At 39.5% G+C, this 22,775-nt stretch overlaps 1 protein-coding gene across 1 annotated transcript in view; it reads left to right on the forward strand.

The window, feature by feature from the left end:
* Nucleotides 1-21,757, forward strand: part of antxr1a (ANTXR cell adhesion molecule 1a) — a 73,704-nt gene extending 51,947 nt beyond the window's left edge. The window contains exons 18-20 of the mRNA XM_082188732.1: nt 1,355-1,522; nt 4,652-4,732; nt 20,549-21,757. Coding sequence (XP_082044858.1) covers nt 1,355-1,522; nt 4,652-4,732; nt 20,549-20,965 — 666 coding nt within the window. The 3' untranslated portion in view covers nt 20,966-21,757. The remainder of the gene's footprint in view (nt 1-1,354; nt 1,523-4,651; nt 4,733-20,548) is intronic.
* Nucleotides 21,758-22,775: the final 1,018 nt, after the last annotated feature.

Raw genomic sequence — 22,775 nt, forward strand, 5'->3', positions numbered from 1 at the left:
AGGGGCTAAAAAGTAATATTCACTTGGTAGTCATATACAATTTCACTTGATGGGAGAAAATCTTACACAGTGTAGCTTTAAATTGAGGACAACAAGCGTGTACATTATTCAGCTCATCTGCTGTTTGGAATCCTTCCTTCCGTCAAACATTCTCCCTAAATTACCAGCACTGCAGAGTAGGCGATGTAAAGGAGCAGTAACCGATTTCTGGTTTGCTGTGGATATTTAAAATCACCAAAACAAAAACGCCCCTAACCAAAAGGATCACACCCCTATCTTGATGGCAACGACTATGTTGAACCTGCTGTGCCTGCTGCTATGATGTCATCAATAATTGAAAGCAATCAGGGTTGGGGAGTAATGGAATCCATGCAACGGTGTTACGTAATCAGGATAAGAAAATGTGGTAACTGTAAAACAAAAACAAAAAACTAAATAATCAGATTATAGTAAAAAAATAAAAAAAATAAAAAAGGGAATACTATCAGGATTACAATGGTTTCACTTAAAACTAAATAAATGAGTATTTTGACATAATAATTGGCAGTAGTGATGAGCAGATTGCATTATATCCGTGGAGACAACAGATAATCCGGGTGGGCGAGCCAAGTAATAAAAAAATAACGTTCCAATTAATTGCTGGTGGTTGAGAGATAAATCATCAATGTGTTGATTTTAAAAAAGACATGGAACTCTCATTTCACAGTAAAACACAATGTGACGACCGGGTGCAGATATCTAAATCAGAGAAAATCATAGGTTTGAGTGAGCGGCGGGTGGATGATTTATATTAACAGTGAATACGGTTGACGTTAGAACTGATCCGCATATCTCTAATTGACAGCTGGTTCTGTTGCCAGTCATGACTCATGTTTGCATGTGCAATCATTCTCATGAATATTGCTTTTTACTTGACTTTATTTACACACGTGACCTTGAAGGAATCCAAAAGTTATCAGATTACATTACTTTCATATTATGGTGCTTGGATTACGTTACTGAATAACTTTTTTTTGAAGTAAGTTGTAACTATTACGGAATACATTTTAAAGGTATCCCTCCCAACCCTGAAAGCTGTTTGTGTTACTATTATAAATCAGGTTCAATGTTTAATTGATATTTAGCTCCTCTTCTCCTTCGATGGCAAAGTCATCCATTCCATCCCAAAAAACAAACGCAGCTTTCATGAACAGCTCCCTACATAACACGATAGTCAAAGTATCTAATATAATACAAATAAAATAAAATAAAATAAGAATAAAATAAAATTTGTCCTGTGAACTCCTCTTTGGAGAAGGTCAGATGTTCTTGCTCTTCAGATCACATGATAACATGATCATCACCATCCTTTCAGGTTCGCTGGGGTGAGAAAGGTTCGACCGAAGAGGGTGCTAAACTGGAAAAGGCGAAGAACGCAAGGGTAAAGATGCCTGAACAAGAGTTTGAAGCTCCTCCTTCTCGCATCCTAAATAATGGCATGCGGAAACCACCAGGCCCTCGCAAATGGTACTCCCCTATAAAGGTGAGAACAATAGCGTGTTCTCAGGATACACATGATAACTTAAAAGCATTTTGTGTTGAGAAATGGCGTTGAGAATTGTGTTGATAAAAAAAAAAGTTTTATAGGTGCTTTAAAGGGACATTTGGATAGTCAATATGAAAAACTCAAGGGAAGTTAACACGTTGTGCGGTGTTACATGCTAAACTCATTCAATTATTATTTATATATATGTATATATATATGGGTGTGTATATATATATAATTATTGTGCATGCTGCTTTTATGAGATCATATTAATTGGAATATTTGTATCTTAAAAAAAATACATTTGTCATACTGCAAAATTAACTAATGAAGCTAAAAGGGTGATAAAAACTGTTAAAAAAAAATCAAGAAATGTTGACTACTTTTGCCCAAACATTCACATGAATTTTAACCTTTAAAGTCCCCCTGTGGTGAAAATCAAGTTTTTAATGTTGTTTATATGTCTGTGTGATTTATTTTATTTTAAATATGCTTTAAGACAAACCATGTGCAAATTCATAAGTCAGCAACACTGCTGAGTATTTTCTCTTTAAAACTGCAGTGATCTAAAGACGCAGTTTGAAAAACGCGGTTTGATATCGCTGGCGTTTCTGACGTCACAAACTACCTTGTAACCAATCAGGTCAACATGATTACTAGGACAGCTCTGAAGCAGTGGAGTCTCAAGAGAAGCCAGGTTATCCCAGTATATTTTTTTGTTGATATAAAAAAAAATCGGGTACACTTAGCAATATAGCGGGTGAATTATGTATGATGTAAATTACGATGTAATGATGAACTATGCCTTTCTCCACTGACGTTCTGAGTTGTTCAAAGTGTTTCTAAGGATGCTGATTGTTCAGCCCGATCTCATCCCAAGGCGTCATATACTGACGCTTTTGACATTTCGTCTACATCCAACGCACATGGCACCCTTTAGCGTCAATATGAGACGCAGATAGATATGGGCCAGAAGGCGCCTCCTAGCGGTCTAACCCTAACCCTACCCCAGACATAAACCTACCCATAACCGAACAAAGCTCTGTGCGTCTCATATTGACGCTAAAGGGTGCCATGTGCGTTGGATGTAGACGAAATGTCAAAAGCGTCAGTATATGACGCCCTAGGATGAGAATGCGTTGGATTGTTAGAAGGCAGCTGTCTGACTCTGAGATGGCGAACGGAAACATGGTTTGTGTAACATTAGCAACACATTATTAGCTTATTTGTAACGTAGACAAGCAAAAGGCTAATCATATTAATTACCGTTATGTGTCCAACATTGTAAAGAGCGAAACCATTTTCCATTTACAATAGTCCTTTACGACTGTTCCTTGTCGGACTGTGCGAACATGATCCCCGATGTAATCCGTCACAACGTAAGATCTCAGTTGTCATTAATGTCAGATTGTACGACAATCAAGATGCGTTAAAAACGGACACACTCAATTTACATCATCAATCAATGACACGTTCGGTGACAGTGAGCTGCATTACACGTGGAATTGAAATGGTGGCTACAAAGAAATCTCTAACTTTAATTTTGGTCATGATTTTTCTGAAAAACGAAGACCATTTGACGGTCGTCGTCGGAGACGTTACACTGCAGGACTGTGAGAGTCAAATCTTCTAAAATTTTATCGCAACGGTCATTTATCGGCTGTAGGTGAGCATGTCAAACTAACGGTCAAAGACTTCGGATTTTAGCCTAGGACCAGAGGAATGTTGCATACAGTATGTAAATGACCTTTGTTATGACTTGCTGATCTCTGTATTCGACTGCAGCTCACAGTGTTGTTCGTTTGGATGGGCCCTGTTGCTGAGTACTGAATAAAGCCCAAGAAATACCCTACATAAGTATGTGACTGCAGATGCATCTAGCTACACGTTTAAATTTGTGTCAGACTGAAATTTATAATACCTACGCGCTGTAGTCTTAGCTTTGCCACAAGGTGTGCTATAGTCTCTTTCTATGAGTTTTCTATGGTGGGCATGTAGATAATGTATTGATTTCTTCTGTAAAGCACAAAAGAAGATATTTTGAAGAACAACAAAACTGGCCCAAATCACTTTCAATGAATGGACAAAAAAACTGAATGTTTGTAAAAATCTGTTTATTTGTGTTCCATTGAACACTAAGACTATAGATGAGACTCACTCTGCTGACAGCTATACATGAGCAGCCCCCCACCATTCAGCTCTCCTGCTGAATTAATATGTCTAAAATCATGACTTGAGATGTCAATGCTTATAATCAAGCGTCTATGAATCATAGCTGGGGGATTTGTAATACAGACCAGAAACTGTGGTGACCTCCAAGAAACTGGGCCTGCGGAGTCAGCATTTCATTACATTCAAAACCAGGTTTCCCTCATTTCACCTCTCTCAGTTCCCTCACTCTCATAGTCCCTGCCGTCCAAGAGCACTGAGCATTGCCAAAGTCCCCCCCACCCGGTCATTCTTTTGGTCTGTTATTTTTTTCTTTCTTTTTTTTCTCGTTTTAACATTTATCCCCTTTTTATTTGTTCATCTCTATCTCATGTGTCTGCCTGTTATTTGTTTATTTGGAGAGAGGCAACGTGATCAGATTTTTGTGACCAAACTTTACATTTAAATATTCCTAGACATTCTTCTGTTCTTCTCTTTCCTTCACCCATTCATTTTCTCTGTTACATCTCCCCCCGACCCCCTACCCTACAACCCCCCCCCCCCCCCCCCCCCGTCCCCTTTTTTTCTTTTTCTTTTTTTTTGATGAAGAGAGCAGCTCTTGTGCAATGAGAGTTGGCTGACTTTATTAGGAAGTTGGGTCAAGGCTGAGGGACATTAGAATGTGGTTTCATTTTAATAACCCTGGGGCAGATAGTGAAGCATTGATTCAATCTAAACTATGGCTTTGAGCTTTATCCATCTCATCTCATAATGAGCCAGAGAGTCCACATGTGGGGTGTTAAGTTCAGGAAATCTCTTTGTTAATAAAACCCATTTCCCAGAGTTTAGTGACTGATCAATGTGAGGAACAAGTTATTAAACACCTGAGGGTCAAAAAATACCTGAATCGCACAGCAGAAGCACACTTGCTTTTTCAAACTTAATTTTCATGTCTTTGATGTGTGTGCTAATGTGCAGGGAAAACTGGATGCATTGTGGGTACTTCTGAAGAAAGGGTATGATCGAGTGTCCATCATGCGACCACAACCAGGAGACAAGGTAAGACACTTAGTTCATTGTTCATTGTATCACAGAACAATTTGTTTCTTTATCAGGTTATCAGAGACCATTTCTTTGCGAGTATTTTGTTTTACACAGTAACTAAAAAACAAAAATAAAAAAATTCTGTGTTATCAGAAGCCAAGAATTACTGTTGTTTTCCCATTCCCGTGGCTCAGCTGGTAAAGCATAGCATTATAATTGACAAGGTCATGGGTTCAATTCCCTATTTTACATATATATCTTTAATGTACTGTATGTAACTTTTGGGAAAAAAAATATTGGTCCAATGCATTATTGGTTTTTGTTTGCACAAATTAGCCTTTGCCTAAGGAGCAACATTAGAAGGGTGTGAGAACGTTGTTTCCTTTGTGAACAGGAATGGAATGATACAAGGTTTTGAGCAGTTGGGATTAGACATGATTTGGATACACAGATATGCAGAACTGTATACGCTTTATGAGTTGTTGGTAATATGAGTGAGTAGGATGCGGTTGTTGGGAATATGTGTGAAAAGTGGACGGAAGTTGGGGAGTTTAGAGCTGAACAGGGTAATTATATGCAAAGAGTTTGCTGTTTCCACTTAATTTCTTTTTAAACATGAACACTCAATGACTCCGAAGCTTAAAAAAAAAAGAAAAAGATCTTTACGGACTTTTCTTGATTCATTTTTCACAGTCCAACAGAGCAATCTGTTAAATCGCTATTATAACTGTCAGTTAATTCAATATGACTTGGCTTTACTTAGGTGATGAAAAGCAGAAATAAAAAGATAAATATGGGTATCTACAGCTTGATAGGAAATGAAAACCAGGCTCACACTGACAGAGCTTTACACAGCATGGATATAGACATCCTAGATCTTTGTTCAGTTCGGTTTCAAAGAGCTTTTTTGTCATTTTTGGAGCTTGTGCTCACTATCCATTTTTGTTTATTAAAAAATCTCCTTTTGTGTCATATGTAGAAATAAAAACGGTTTGGAACAGCTTGAGGGTTCAATAAATTATGATAATGTTTGAATAAACTATCCATATAAGTGGGCATATTTTCATTTAGTAATGTTTAGTAAAACAAAGGTCAGCTTTGCTAAAACATTTATCATGAACGTTAATGACAAATGTTGCAGTTAGACTTGGCTTCGTCTCTATAGCATGTATTTGCTTTCACTCCGTGCTTCTTTCAAACATTCTTCTATCCTCGTCTGGACGGAGAACAACTACAGGTCGAGTCAAAGCCCACCTGTTGCATGCTGGGTCTCCTGGGCTAAGCAAATAAACAGAGTAAATGCATATCTTATATCCCAGTTGGGGATGTGCATGAAATGAAATATGAAGTTCTTTAGGGTGGAATTGTACGTTATTATGCTACTTATGCAGAGGATGATTTGACTATACAGTTGACTGCAGGTCAAATCCACAGAGAAAAAGAGTTCATCTAAGAACAGGATCCAATTCACAATGCTGTTCATAGACTTTTAAATACGGTTTGGACTGTTGGAGATGTGATGAACTTTTTCAGGGCACAGTCAGGTCTCGTTGTTCAGAAAATATACAATACACTGGTTACTGATACTACGATTTTTTTAAACTGATACTAAGAATTTGTTTTAAAGAAATAAATCCAGCAAGGATGCATTACATTAATCAAAATGAATGTTGTTATATTGAAATTTCTTCACTTCAATTCAAAGTTCCCCTTCAGTCGGTCAGTCGACGCCACAATGAGACCGACGAATAGAAATCTCGCTAGAGAGGCCAATATACTTTGAGTGAAACTAAAACAAGCCAATACACATTGGCGTGCAATCATTTGCATCAGCTGTTCAACCTCGCAGCGTGGGTATATAATGAGTAGCAGGTGCAATTGCACTTCAGCTTTTTGCTTCGGAGCCAAGCAATTCGATGCTCTCTTCAAACGTAACAAAATCAGCTTTGTGAAACTTCAAGCCTCTTCAGGACCTCTCCACTTTGGTGCGGGCGTTACAGCACAGCAGCGCGTGCGGTCTTTTTTCTCTCTCTTTGTTTTCTGTTTTTTGTTTGGTCTAAGAGCAAACAAGCTGTTTTCACAGCTGGTAGGTGTGCAGGTGTGAGCGCTCAAAGGCTGTTTTCACAGCTGGTACCAGCGAGAAAGAGAGGGGCCTCGAACACGCTGAGGCAGCTTTTGTGGATGAGTCATGTACCATTGTGGAATGATGACCATCGCGGAGCTGCGGTCAAGACTCTCGTTCCTGCGCCTCTGCCTCGAACCAACCCTCCCCAGAGGGTTGCTTCGGGCAGTAGCGCCTCCACAAGCTACCGTTCAAAATGCTCATGCAGAAACGCATTTTCGATTGCATCCGTGCCCAAGATTGGTTTGCAGCGATCGACCTGAAGGACGCATACTTTCATGTCTCGATTTTTCCTCGACACAGGCCGTTTCTGCACGTTGCGTTCGAGGGTCGAGCGTATCAGTACCAGGTCCTGCCCTTCGGGGCTGTCCCTGTCTCCCTGTGTTCACGAAGGTCACGGAGGGGGCCCTTGTTCCCATGAGAGAACAGGACGTTCGCATCCTCAACTATCTTGACAACTAGCTCATACTAGCACACTCTTGCTTAGGCATCTCAGCCAGCTGGGCCTTCAGGTCAACTGGGAAAAGAGCAAACTCGCCCCCGTGCAGAGGATCTCATTTCTCGGTATGGAGTTAGATTCGGTCGCACAGACAGTGCGCCTCACAGATGAGCGTGCTCAGTCGGTGCTGAACTGCTTTAACACGTTCAAAGGCAGGACGGCGGTCCCACTGAAATTCTTTCAGAGGCTCCTGGGGCATATGGCAGCAGCAGCAGCGGTAACCCCGCTTGGACTGCTCCATATGAGACCGCTTCAGCACTGGCTTCACGGCCGAGTCCCGAGATGGGCGTGGCATCACGGCACTCTCCGGGTGGCAATCACACCGGCGTGCCGCCAGACCTTCAGCCCGTTGTCAGACCCCTCGTTCCTGTGGGCAGGAGTCCCCTTGGAACAGGTGTCCAGGCATGTTGTGGTATTCACAGATGTCTCTGCCACTGGCTGGGGTGCCACGTACAACGGGCATGCAGTGTCAGGGGTGTGGACGGGCCCCCAACTGCATTGTCACATCAACTGCCTCGAGTTGCTAGCAGTACGTCTCGCTCTGAGCCGCTTGAAAAGGCAGCTTCAGGGCAGGGACGTGCTGGTCCGTACGGACAACACTGCGACCATTGCGTACATCAACCGACAAGGTGGTCTACGCTCCCGTCGCATGTCGCAACTCGCCCGCCATCTCCTCCTCTGGAGTCAGAAGCATCTGAGGTCGCTTCGAGCCATGTATGTCCCCAGGGTGCTCAACAGTGTGGCCGACGAACTGTCAGGAGCTGTGCTCCCGGGAGGATGGCGACTCCACTCCCAGGCAGTTCAGCTGATCTGGAGAAAGTTCAGAGAGGCACAGGTAGACCTGTTTGCCTCCTCAGAGACTTCCCACTGCCAGCTGTTTTACTCCCTGACCGAGGGAACACTCGGCACGGACGCACTGGCACACAGCTGTAAAATATGTGTTTCCCCCCAGTGAGACCCTGTGCAAAGTCAGGGAGGACAAAGAGCAGGTCCTTCTGGTGGCTCCCTATTGGCCCACCCGGACTGCTCCTCGTGACAGTCCCTTCCTGGACCATTCCTCTGTGGAAGGACCTTCTGACTCAGAGACGGGGCACTCTATGGCACCCGCGTCTGGACCTCTGGAAACTCCATGTCTTGTCCCTGGATGGGACACGGAGATTCTAGGTGACTTACCACCAGAGGTACTTAAAACCATCACTTCTGCACGGGCGCCGTCCACGAGACATGTGTACGCCCTGAAGTGGAACCTGTTTGTCGAGTGGTGTTCTTCTCACTGACATGTGTATATTCTCCACGGCAGCTCCTAACGGAAGCCCGTGTCTTTCTCTTGGGCTAAGTCACCCACAATTCATATGTAGTACAACCTTCAGGGTAGTCCATATGTATTTCCCACATAACTCTTTGAAGAAGTGTCTTCCGCAGCGTTCTCCTTCCTAAACAGAAAGGGCACGCTTTCCCAGTGTTATCCAATAGCCTCACTATATGGGTTATCACGGAACAACAGTGACAGATACACTCTGTGTAAGCCTCCTCCTATCGTCCTTCCAGGCAAGAAGGGGTAGAGGCTTGCACAGTGCGCTGGATGGGGTGCAGCAGCTGTGGCCCTTTGGTAGGGATTCCTATATTCCTATTCACTCGAAGTAGATTGGCCTGTCTAGCGAGATTCCTATGCGTTGGTCTCGACGAGGCGTCTCCGTTCCCTCCTTCAGGGATCGAGAGTTACCATATGTAACCGAGACGTTTCCAACAAAAAAAAATCAATCAGCAAAACTATTGTTAACTTTTATAAAAAAAATATAAGATTTGTTTCAAATCAGCCTATTAGAATGATTTCTTAAGGATCTTGTGATCATAAAAATTGTATTAGCGACCCCAAACCTTTGAATGGAATGGAACCACATTGCAACAGCCTAGCAACCTTGGCAGCAACTTTTGCATATGCAACCATGACTCACAATTTCTTCACAAAGTTAGAAAATCCAAGTGCATGAAATCTAGATTGTATGAACAAGATAAATCACATTGAACAGTGCACTACCAATAACTTGACGGCTCCTGCAAGCCTGTACTACGTGCTGATAAACCAGGCTGTCATTTTCTCCGCTACGAAACATGTGCAGCTTTATTTTACCAAAGTAAAAAGATGGGGTCCAATGTCAACAGAACCATTTGGACTTAACAGCATGTGCAGAGGGTGTTGTCATTTATAAATGTGAAGCACAGTGCAAAACTCAACACCCACACCCTAATTATCTCTGAGGACCTTGCTTAGTAGCTCTACATGCCATATCCCCACTGTGAGTCACATTTGACTTCAATTTTGGACCTAATCCTCTTAAAGAGATGTTTCACAAAATCACCAACAAATAACTTCCTCACTGTCTTGTGCTATCCTGCTCCATGAATCTGCAGGAAAGATTAAGTTGATCCGATGTTTGCTGAGCGATGTCAAGAATTTGCGCTTGCATCTTGAATGATTTTTATTAAAAGGACATGCACAGTGATACTCAACACAACTGACTACTCAACAAAGCAATCAGATTTCAAGAAAGAAGCTTAAAAGAGATATGGGCCAAGATCCAACAGAAAAACAGAATGAATAGAGTCTAGACTTGTATATCATGAAAATTATACAACTGCTTTACAAGAGGACAGCCAAACATAGTACAGTGATTAACACCATCAGGGAGGCGACACCCTCAGAGATTATAGAGTATGATGACATCACAGTATGAGGTAAAAAAAAAAAAAACATTTCACCACAATGGATGAAGCCACTTGGATGCATGCCGATACCTAATGGAAAAACACATCCAGATGCTCCAAAATGAAACAGTAAAAGATATTCAGTGATAATCTGGATGACTGAGTGTTCACAAGTCTTGCATATGTGAAATGACGTGATCATCAAAATTAAACAGCATATAATTCAAAACTGCCAAATGTCGACCCAGGACGAGCTGTAGAAGCTTAAGTGAAGCTTAAGGAGTGTTGATGGACTCGATCTACTCCATCTGTGTTTTGATCATCATTCTGAATCCCATCCAGATGTAGTCTTTGACAAAAATGGGATTGTCTCAGCTTTTTGCTCAAAATGTTTTTTGACATTCAAGTGTTGATAAAAAAGTAATGCATGAAGCATGCATGCATTTTAAATCAGAAGCTCTGTTCTTTCTATTGATATATTGCATATTCAGATATTCATACAACAAATTAATCTGGGGGCCATAAAACTTTTGTGAAAATGATAGCAAATGCTGGTGGTGACTGGCAACTTTTTTTCAAAAACACTGGCGGGGAAAGAGTTAATTACCTACACTCTGGCGGCATCACAGTCTAATCCAGGGGTGTCCAATCCAATCCACGTGTACCAGATGTGGGCCAGATCTGGGCCAACGCTGTGTTTCTGTCTGGGTTTACACTTCTCATAATAACATTATTGAAACGCAAGTGAAGAAATTAAGACCAAAGTGTTGTAATATACTGTAGTGTATATTACGTATTATGATACATTAATTTTTAATTTACATTTATTTTACAGTTCAGTTCTATTAAAATAGTAATATATTATTAGTAGTATATTGTGAATTTAATGAAGACTGAGACACTATCAGAACTAAAAAGAGGTTTGAGTCCACTTTAAAGGTGCTGTTTGTAATTTTTTTACTTTACTAAAGCACACACACACAATGCTACAGCCAGTTGTTCTACTTTGAAATGTGCGTTCCGTGTCGGAATGTCTTTTTTTGTTTTGATCTGTTTGATCCCACCCAATTGAACCAATCGTATTTTGACAACTCAGGGTTGCCAGTTGGCATAATTAAAAACACAGCGTATTGTAGCCATAGAATCATAAATCAACTCATCAATTTACAAAATAAGCCTTCCATTGTCAATTGCGCTCTTTCCTGTTGCGTGTCCTCAATCGTGTCGTCGAGTCTGAGGAAGAGGGAAGGGGGAAACATCTCCAATATTTTTTATTTGGACTTCAGTACTCATTTCAACCACTAGCTGTCAATATTACATACTGCACCTTTAAATGTCCAGGTACAAGTCAATGCAAAGACTTTTTTACTCTGTTCAATTTGGACACTGAAAACAAATTGGAGCTCTTAGTTTTCAACTCTCAAAGTGCACCAGACTGATGCATTTAACTTTAAAATATACAAAAAATTTCCCCTCTAGAGGGACCAAGGTCCAACCCCCATAGTCTCACAAAATCCTGTGGGAAGCACTGCTTTGATACCATAGTACTGTATGATTAACATAATATTCAGAATATGCTATTTGAATATGAAAGAATATGGCATAACTTCAAAGAAGACCTTGGTGTTACTATTTGGTACATATCTCCAAAAAACACAATAACTGTCTGGAACACTTGGCGTTCCCATGCCATTATGTCCAAAAAACGAATATTATGTAGCTTAAATCCCTAAAATGCTAAATGTTGTTAGGTTAACAACATTTAGTTGGTAACTTAGTAGTTAAATTGATGATAAAGGCGCATATGCAGAACATTACACCGGATAAACAGCTGTGAGCCGTAAAGCAAACACAGACAGTTATGGTGCCGGATAGGGATGTTGTTGTCTGGCAAACTCATCGGAAGATTTCAGTATCTGAAGCCAGCTTTAAAATATGCTGCTTATATAATGGGGCACAGGAGACAGAGGGATTCTGAGCTAACTTTTTAATGGGCTTTGCAAGCTATTGTAATCTTTCATTAAAGTAAGCATTCACTTCACCCACCTCACCTAAACACTTGTATTCACATCATGTTCTTTTATCATATATCCACATTAACAAAATTACTGATGAAAATGTTTGGTTGATGACGATTAGTGAAGACATGATGAAAAATATGCATCATGAAGTGAGAGATCAAAATCACAATTTCAGTCAATGACTGAATTGATAGTGATGTTAATTTGCATGCAATGTCTGCATTTTTAGCACCCAATATCTAAAACAATTATGCAAATTGAGTAATATCGCAAAAGATACAATACAGAATACAATTTGTAAGATGCAGTGCTAGGATTCAGCAGAAATCATCTGACACACTCCAGAAGCACGATTTGATATACCTGTATATGCACACAGGTTTTTTTATGCTGAAAATATTGTATGTAAAAGTTGCACAACTGTTTAGTGAAACACTGGCTATATGCATTAGCTAACATTAACAATAAGCAATGTTATGGTATTTTTTTAATCTGTTAACGTTAGTTAATAAAAAATATTTCATTGTTAGTTAATGGTAGCTCAGTTCCATTAATTAATATTAACAGATACTATTGTTTATTTTAATAATGTATTAGTAAATGTTGAAATTAACATTAACTAAGATTAATAAATGCGAATACACTTTATTTTAAGGTGTCCTTGTTACAGTCTAATTATGCATTTAGATACTGTTTAATATTAACAACGTACTTTCTATAGGGTTAGGATTAGGGTTTGGTTTAGTTACATGTAATTATACATAATTTACTGTTATTACTACAGTAACATGTGACGCGCAACAAAGACACTGTAAAATCAAGTGTTATCATGAATGCTTTAGAAGTATTTTTAATTGTTAGTTCATGTTAACAAATGTACCCAGTAAATTTAGCCACTTACCAAAAACTGCATAGTCAGCACTCTAGTCTAGTGGATGTGTCAGTTGATGGATATGTATGGGAATTTTTTGCAGTGGTGGGTCTGATTCAGATACTTGAAATTATCATGATGTGAGTTCAGTGGTTGTGTAGCAACTGTGGTCATACATGTCTGCCGAGCTTTGATTGGATCAAGACATCTGTCATTTTCAAAAAAGAAAACAAGAACAAAATGGGAAATTAACTCGTTTTAATGTAAGTTGCAGCCAAATGCTTCTGTCCAGTGGTCAAGTTGATGCTATATACAAAATCATTGAACAACATGGATCTGTTGCTAATTAGAAGCAGATGAAATTTTATTGAGCCGTCCAGTGATTCATGATATCTTCTATATAATGTTCTCTGAGGTCTACTTATAATGTTATCAAGACTGTTATCAAAACATCCTAATTTAGAAACTATTTTTGACCCTCTCTTTCGATCCCTCTTTTGATAGGTGCTAAACATCCACTGCTATGATTTGGTAACAGTTTTGCATATTAAAATAATTTTCAATGTAGTTGAAACATTTGCCAACAATGTGAAACATTTATGCATTAAATGTAGTCGTTACTGCATCATTATTTTATTTTCTCTCCTGCGTCAAACTTTGTCTTGTTTAAAACAAATTCGCAGTAAAATGTAGCGAACAAATGAACAGTATGATCAGTCAGATGTTGTCTTGTACAACAACAAAAAAAAAATCAGCTTAATCTTTAAATTTCTTAACTTAATTTTTTTTATGTAACTGATTACCTCAAATTTTTTGAGTTTTGCCAACTTATTTGGTGGAAATGCGGCTTGGTGCACAATGGTGCGCCTTTCATAGCTACTCATTTTTTTATTGATTAGTCCCACCTTCCCCTTGTTTTATCCCTAATTTATCCTGTGTATTTATATTCTGTTTGGTTGATTTGTTCTTTATTTGTTCTCTATGGAAGCTTGTTTCCGCCACAGAATAAAACATTTTAAAAGATAATTGCGACTTTTCATCTCACAATTGCGAGTTTAGATTGAAATAAAGTCAGAATTGTGAGATATAAAGCCAGAATTGTGAGTTATAAAGTCCAAATATAAGGGAAAAAACACTGAAAAAGTCAGAATCGCAAGATATAAACAATTCGGAGAAAAGTCACAATTGCGAGTTTATATCTCACAATTCTGACTTTTTAACACGCAATTGCGAAGATGTAAACTCGTAAACTTTTGTGGCGGAAACAAGCTTCTAGATTCTCGCCTATCTCCTCGGTCCAACCAGCCCTGACAATAATGAAGTGTGACAGTTGTATTAACATAGTGAACATACATCATAAAGTGTTCCAAACATATTATAGCCTACATGGTTCGAAAGTGTGGCTCAAGAGATTTATTCAATCAGACCATCCAACATTAACTGAAAATACAATAACACAATTATTGTTATTCCATTTAGCTTTTGTTTGTACATTATTGTTGTGCATGTTTATCATTTTAAGTTTTGTTCTTTGTAAACTCAGTTTTATTTTAGATAAAAATAGTCTGAAAGTTAACGATAACAATCTTGCTTCAGTCTGTTAATGCACCATGGTATACTGTACTTTATGTCACTTCAGATGTGGCATCTGCGCCACCATTGCAGTGTAAAGATGCATGCATATAATTACATAAAATTGAATTATCCTGTTGGCTGCACATATGCCTAACATGTGCACTGGTTAAATAACATCAGTACTTCCTTTTCAACAGGAAGGTATCGTTATGTTTTTGATTTGTTGAGTGATCATTTTTCTATTCACTCAAGCGGTGTCAATAAGGGCAGTTTAAGCAGAGCAGATGACAAAAGTCTGGGAAGGAAGACCAGACATTAACAGAGGAAGGCATGTAGGCATGTTGTTATTTAGCAAAAAACTGTAGGGTCTGGTGACTGTAAAATTAAAAAGAAACTACAGCTGGCTGCTGTCCCGGCTACTTCTGAGAGAGACAGCGTGGAGACAGAGAGAAACTCTGCAGATGAACGTTCTGAATTAAGGCAACAGTGTTCAGATGGAGTATAGAGGGCTACTTCTCATCTGGTTTTGCTTCAGGACCTAGATTTCAGAGTGCAATGCCAATGTACAATGCCAAAACTGGTTTGCATACAAAAGCAATCAAAAATGTCCTGAAAAGTCTAAGTCTAAACTACAATCTACTAAAATCATAAAGGAATGCAAAAAAAAATAAAAAAAAATACTATTTTGGTCTATAAATGTGTGTTAAATTTCAATTCAGTGCACAAAACACAATTCTTGAAAATTCTGATAATTGAACAGAACCAAAAAAATTATATACTTTTTTAAGAGTTGCCAAGTTGCCAAAATTGATTATAACTATGGACACTTATATTGTTTTAATAAGTGTGCTGAAAGTTTGTCTGGTTGTCTACTTACTGCCAAAGTCCCTTCAAAATTCACCCCATCTATTTGAGGAAACACTGAAATCTCTGTAACTGTTTGTCAAGATATTAATAACATGTGTCAAATCACAAATAAAATCTGACAATAAAATTATGAATAAAGCTTATTTGGCTCAAATCACACAGAATTTGTCAGGACCAGATATTATGCATGCACATTCCAAGGTAACCAAACACACGATTGATTATTTTATTAAAAGGCGGGACTTCTGTTCCTCCACATTTACTATTATGATTTCTTCCATAATTGTTTCTATGAGAGGTTGGTCTCCTCGACTTTATATTGTTGACCTTATATAGTTTTCAGTCACATGACTGGTGCGGAGACCTGGAGGGAAAAATATCCATAAAACTGCATCACAGGCCTGTCAATTTCCCAGGCCTGTTTCAAGAATATTTAAATCACCTAAAAGAAGAAAAACAATGTGAACAAACTGCAAGTTTCCTGATCCAAGTACAGAACCTGTCGCAGTAATTTAATCACTAAAAACAGCGGGACATTCTAAAACGCCTTACCAGAGATATTAAAATATAAAATTCAATTCACACCTTATTGATGATGAATACTATATACAGGCAAGCAAATGAGCCCACAATATAAAGGCATTACACTAAATTGCGCAGAATATGAACGTAACTCACTCGGTTTCACGTTCAGCGTTTTCCCATAGAAACTAATTATAAAGAAAACACTTAAAGGGTTATTTCACCCAAAATTGAAATTTATGTCATTGATTTCTCACCCTCATGTCGTTCCAAACCCGTAAGACCTTCGTTCTTCTTCAGAACACAAATGAAGATGTTTTTGATGAAATCCGAGAGGTTTCTGAACCAGCCATAGGCAGCAGCGTCATTGCAACTTTCAAGGCCCAGACAGGTATAAGACATCGTTAAAATAGTCTATGGGCCCTATTTTAACGATCTGAAACGCAAGTGTCAAGCGCAAAGCGCAAGTAACTTTGTGGGCGGGTCTTGGTCGCTGTTGCTATTTTCCCGGCGGGATAAATGCCTCTTGCGCCCGGCGCAAATCTAAAATGGGTTGGTCTGAAGTAGCTTCATTACTCATAGGTGTGGTTTGTGCGTAACGTGAAATAAACCAATCAGAGCGACATCTCACATTCCCTTTAAGAGCAGGCGTGCTTGTTCTAAAGCGGATTCCTATTATAACGGCGGATTTGCCAGGCGCGCGCCAGGAGCGGTTCACAGCCGAGGAAACCGACGTTCTCATCAGGGATATTGGGGATGGAGAAACCCACCCAAATTAACTTCGGTTAAACAGGCGTATGATAATTTGGGTAAATGTGCAAGTTAGATGTATGCTTTTATTATAAAAGCTTACATCTAACTTACACATTTACCCAAATTATAATTATACCCAATAAATTGTCTGTCTGTCTGTCTGTCTGTCTGTCTGTCTGTCTGTCTGTCTATCTGTCTATCTATCTATCTATCTATCTATCTATCTATCTATCTATCTATCTATCTATCTATCTATCTATCTATCTATCTATCTATCTATCTATCTATCTATCGTAATAATGTATGGTTTGCAAAAAGGAAAACTGCTGCTTCTGTGTAGATGAGAGAATCAAAGTGCGCGTTGTGCACACGCTACATTGATTATGGCCAAGCATGCGCCCTTAAAATAGTATATGAATAACATGCGCAACGCGCCACTGACTTTAAACAATTTTTCCCTGGTTAGTGGCGCAATTGTTTTCTAAACCTGCAAAATAGCATGAAGGAACGTTTGCGCTGGAACACGCCTCCTCTTTGCGCTGAACCGCCCCCGGGAGCGCAAGTGTATTTCTTAGTTAACCGACGTGCTTCTGTGGAGGGAAAAGTCCGCTTTGCGCGATTGCAAAATAGGAATGATACATGCGTCGGTGTACAAAGTCAATTGCGCTGGGTGCAAGATAGGGCCCTATGTGTCTCCAGTGGTTCAACCTTAATGTTATGAAGTGACGAAAATACTTGTTGTGCACAAAAAAAAACCTAAAAATAACTTTATTCAACAATCCATTCTCTTCAGTCATTCTCCTTCGCTGTTGACATAGTGTAAACAGTGCAGCGCTTTCAGGTTCTACGTAAGAAGTGAGGTGGTGTTCTGACGTAGAACCTGAAAGCGCTGCACTGTTTACACTATGTCAACAGCGTAGGAGAATGACTGAAGAGAAGAAATTGTTGAATCAAGTCCTTATTTTGGGGGGGGTTTGCGCACAAAAAGTATTTTTGTCGCTTCATAACATTAAGGTTGAACCACTGGAGACACATAGACTATTTTAACGATGTTGTTACTACCTTTCTGGGCCTTGAAAGTTACAATGACACTGCGGCCTATGGCTGGTTCAGAAACCTCTCGGATTTCATCAAAAAATTGTGTTCCGAAGATGAACGAAAGTCTTAGGGGTTTGGAATGACATGAGAGGGAGTAATTAATGACAGAATTTTCATTTGTGGGTGAACTAATCCTTTAACGTGAAACTTTGTGAGTTATGTTCATATTCTGCTTCATCTGCTTGCCTATATTAGGTTTTATTAATAAGGTGTTTACTGAATCTGGTCTTTTAATATATCAGTGTCTTGTTACATTAGTACTCAGTACAAACCTGGTAAAAATAACTGGCAGGCAGCAGAAGAAAGCTTTGTTTTGTCCTCTAAGTGGGCGTTCATAGAGGTTTTATGTCACATGAAAACTAGTGCTATACATACCAAATGCTTTCAGTCTTTGATGTGCTTAATTACAGTATATAGTACATACAATAAGCTCTTAACTGCACGAACTGTGTGTTTACGTATGTGACCTTTATGGGGCCAGCGGGGGACTTCTTCATTAGTTGACAGGAAATTGGGACAGAGTGCACTAATTTTCCATAAGCGTTTCTAGTAAACCATCAACAACTAGCTTTTTCCTCTGTTTATCATTAAAACTGGTCTGGCATTTATAACTTCCCTACAGCAGACAGAAAAAGAGGAGAAAGACGCCTCTCACCACTTTACCTCAGAGTGTGTGTGTTAGTCATGTTGACGGTAAAGTCCATCATTGCAGACACATGCATTTGGAGACTTGAGATGAATGTCCCTGGCTTATTCACTTCATCTGAAGTGAAATCAAATAATGTAATACATTTCTCTTCTGCCACGTTGTCCTACACGATGGCATCAAAACAAGCTTTTTACGATCGTCTTCTGAGGCTGAGGCTGCAAAATGACAAATTCAATGGAAGGCGTTTTGCCAGTCAATGCTATGGTTATTTTGAGATCTCTGACGTTCAACTCAACACAAAGCCGTAGTGTTTTCAGCATGAGGGAAGCAACATGCCTGTTTATTATTTGTTCCACATTTTGTAATGAAATATCAATAGCCTGATTTACTAATTCCCAGAAAAATTTTACTCAAATCGGTTTAGTTTTTTGCAACACTTTAGTTTAGGAACCAATCTCACTATTAACTAGTTTCTTATTAGCATGCATATCACTGGGAGATTGGCTTTTTATTAATACTTATAAAGCACATATTAATGCCTTATTCTGCATGATCATTTTCATGCCTTATTCTGCATGATCATATTCTACATCCCTTATTCTTATCAATACCTAAACTTAACAACTACCTTACTAACTATTAATAAACAGTAATTAGGACTTTATTGAGGCAAAAGTCGAAGTTAATAGTTATTTGATAGTGAGAATTGGACCCTAAAAACTAAAGTGTGACCTTTTTACAAACCCATCAAAAGGTTTACAGCCATAATTGGTCTGAAATCCAAGTAAACAGAATTTGTTTTGGAATGTCTCAAGCTTGAGATACGTCATGATATGCAAAATCAAATTTTCCAATTTTCTGTCCTCTCTCTCTCCACATGCTACTTTGTGTATTGTATGGAAAAATCTCTTTGCATTGTGCTGATGCTTACACACTGTTACTATAGCAACCCATGCAGATCACCTCATATTGACAACACTGTCTGAAGAAACAGATCCAGTTTCATTACTTTCAAAATGACGGTGAGGCAGTGAGTCCTTAAAACCAAATTGAAAAACTGCTGTGTGCAGGGTGAACAAAGCCATAGAGAACCAAAAATAATTGCCACCACATAGCAATGCCCTGGAAACTTCCCAGAGCACCCTAGCAACTGAATGTTCTAAAACCCCACAAGAACATGTTAACCCCGCTTAGCAACGCCCTGGCAACTACCCAGAGCACCCTAGCAACTGCAAATGCTAAAACCTCACAAGAACATGTTAACCCCGCATAGCAACGCCCTGGGAACTACCCAGAGCACCCTAGCAACTGCATATGCTAAAACCTCACAAGAACATGTTAACCCCGCATAGCAACGCCCTGGGAACTACCCAGAGCACCCTAGCAACTGCATATACTAAAACCCCACAATAACATGTTAACACCGCTAAGCAATGCCCTGGCAACTACCCAGAGCACCCTAGCAACTGCATATGCTAAAACCCCACAATAGCATGTTAACCCCGCTTAGCAACGCCCTGGCAACTACCAAGAGATCCATAGCAACTCCATATGCTAAAACCCCACAAGAACATGTTAACCCCGCTTAGCAACACCCTGGCAACTACCTAGAGATCCCTAGCAACTGCATATGCTAAAACCCCACAAAAACATGTTAACCCTGCTTAGCAACGCCCTGGCAACTACCTAGAGATCCCTAGCAAACTGCATATGCAAAACAACAAACAAGAACATGTTAACACTGCATTGCAATGCCCTGGCAACCACATAGCAACCGCATAGCAAGTACTAAAAACTGTTTAGAACATTTTAGTACCGAATAGCAATGCCCTGGTAAGCACTGACAACACCTTAACAACACTCAAAACATGTTATTCACTGTATAACTACGCCTTGACAACCACTCAGAACACCCAAGCAACCCCATAACAAAATATGCGCCGCATATGAATACCCTGGGAACCTCCATGAACATCCTAACATCCTATCCACTACATAGCAACACCCTGTCAATCACCCATAACATGTAAGCTGCTTCATAGCAACACCTTGACAACAGGAAAGACCATACCACAGCACATTTTCTTCAGAAAAATTTTACATTTAAATTCTAAAATACTTTTTTTCTGTCCTATCTTTCTCTCTCAGGGTCGCTGTATGAACTTCACCCGTGTCAAGTCTAATCCTCCTCCACGGTATCCATCCTACAACCACCATTCTTCACCCATCTACACCCCCACACGGACCCTCAACCCACCACCTCCTCAGGGCCAGCTGCCCCCTCCTCCACGCAGTCCACCGGACTCCCTATCCTCCAGTTTTCCTCCGGTACCTTCCACCCCTCCTCCTCACACCATCAACCCATCTCCACCCATTACTCCTCCTCCATCCTATTCTCCACCCCCCGTCTGGTCTTCATTCCCTACCACCATTTTCTTTTCTCCACCCAACTCTCTGCCCTCTCTTCCGCCATCACCTACTTCTTCCCTGCCCCCACCCCCTCAAGCCTCGCCTCCAGGCAGAGCTCCTCCTCCAGATCGTCCACCTCCACGGCCCTGTGTTTAATGTGAGTGGACTACTATGAGGGCCTAAAGATGAAGACTGGAAGCAAACAGGAAATATACATTTTCCACACCCTCCTCAAGATTCCGTTGCTGTGTGGCCTAACACAATAAAATATGGCTCACCTGTGGCATCAAGGGCATTTGCTCCCGTGAAAAGAACAATGAAATGGAGCACAATCCTCCATGAAACTCTAAAGGGGGCAACACAAAGAATCACACACTAGGCATTGCAAAGAAACAGAAAATTCACGTACGAAGCTCCTGTTTCTCAGCAAGAGTGATTTGTGAGTTTAACCAAGCTTTGAGAATGGATGTGGCTGGTTCCATTAATGGATTCATGGATGTTCCACAATTGCATGCACATGGGATCATCTCATAAAGGCGGTTTCCACAAATGAGGAAAGCTGAAACAAAGTAACCTTTCAGGAGCTTTCTTGTTCAGAACAGTTGAGAAAATATATGCACGTTTTTAACTAGTGTCACTATATACAGGTCAACTCATTCGCTAAAAATTACGAGGATTATGCATACTTAAACACACAAGACAACTTTGCACAAAAACATCAGCCAGATTCACAATAGGTGCGTATACTATGCACACGGATTGTTTTTTAACCTTCCAATGTTAATGATTTGAAGTATTCTAAATGAAAGACTGCATGCCACAGCTGTAATTTGCATAGGCACGCCCATCTCCATATAAGGGTTTTATGTATGATGTAAGCGTGCAGCGTACATGTGGACTTCAGTTGGTAAATTTAGAATAATTTTTAATGCTAACATATTCATGATTTCTATGTGAAAATTTCCGTACACTGATTTTACGTGCAGTTATGCACATATCTAGATATGACCCATTGTGGCTGAATCATTCTTGATGTGTTTTTGTTCTAGCGATGGTGTAAATTTTTCTTTCAAACTAAATGCAGTTGCAAAATTCAAACACTTTACCATAGGAAGGCAAAAATGCTTTACCATAGGAAGGCAAAAAACTGTTGCTCATTCAGGTAATTGACATTTATTATTTTGTGCAATAGTGTTTTTAGTGGCTTTGATTGGGTTGGGGGTTTGGGGTTTGGGTTGGGGGTTTGGGTTGGGGGTTTGGGGGGGGGGGTTTGGGGGGGGGGCATGTTGCTTTTTGGTCTTTGAAATTATTAACAAAGTACCAGATCATGATGAATTAAAGGGATAGTTTACTCAAAAATTTAAATTCTGTCATAATTTTTGGGTAAACTATTACCTTTAGGATGATGTTGAAGAGACTAAGATGTTTATGCGGATGGACTTGAAACATGGAAAATCTGAAATGTATGTAAACTATAAACAACATCACCTTACTTTTTGCACATGTCACAGTTGAAATGGTGTATGGGTACATCATTTAAAAAATAGTTCAAATTATCATACTTTACACATGCTGTATGTATAAATCTCTGTAGCCCTGTGTAGATTTTTTTATACAAGGTTTTTTTTTTTTGTGAAAAAATAAAATAAAAAAAATGTATTATTATTGTGGCATGATTGCAATTTTAAATAATGTAGAAGCAAAACAAAATATGACACATTTGCCCAGTAAGAGTTCTAAAGCCTCTGCGTTTTATCCACCATGAATAACCACAGGGGAAGATTAGATTTTCGCATTGGAAATAATTTTTGCCAAAGAAACTATTTACAACCCAGAGCCCAATGCATTTGATATATGAGTTTGTTTTTGTTTCATAATTACATGCGGTATATATTATTGTCATAATGCATCAGTGTCATTTTTCACAATCATTTACTTCTAAAGAGTTCTTGTCATTTTCCGTTGT

This window comes from Leuciscus leuciscus (assembly GCF_965113295.1).
Source record: "Leuciscus leuciscus genome assembly, chromosome: 13".
NCBI lineage: Eukaryota > Metazoa > Chordata > Actinopteri > Cypriniformes > Leuciscidae > Leuciscus > Leuciscus leuciscus.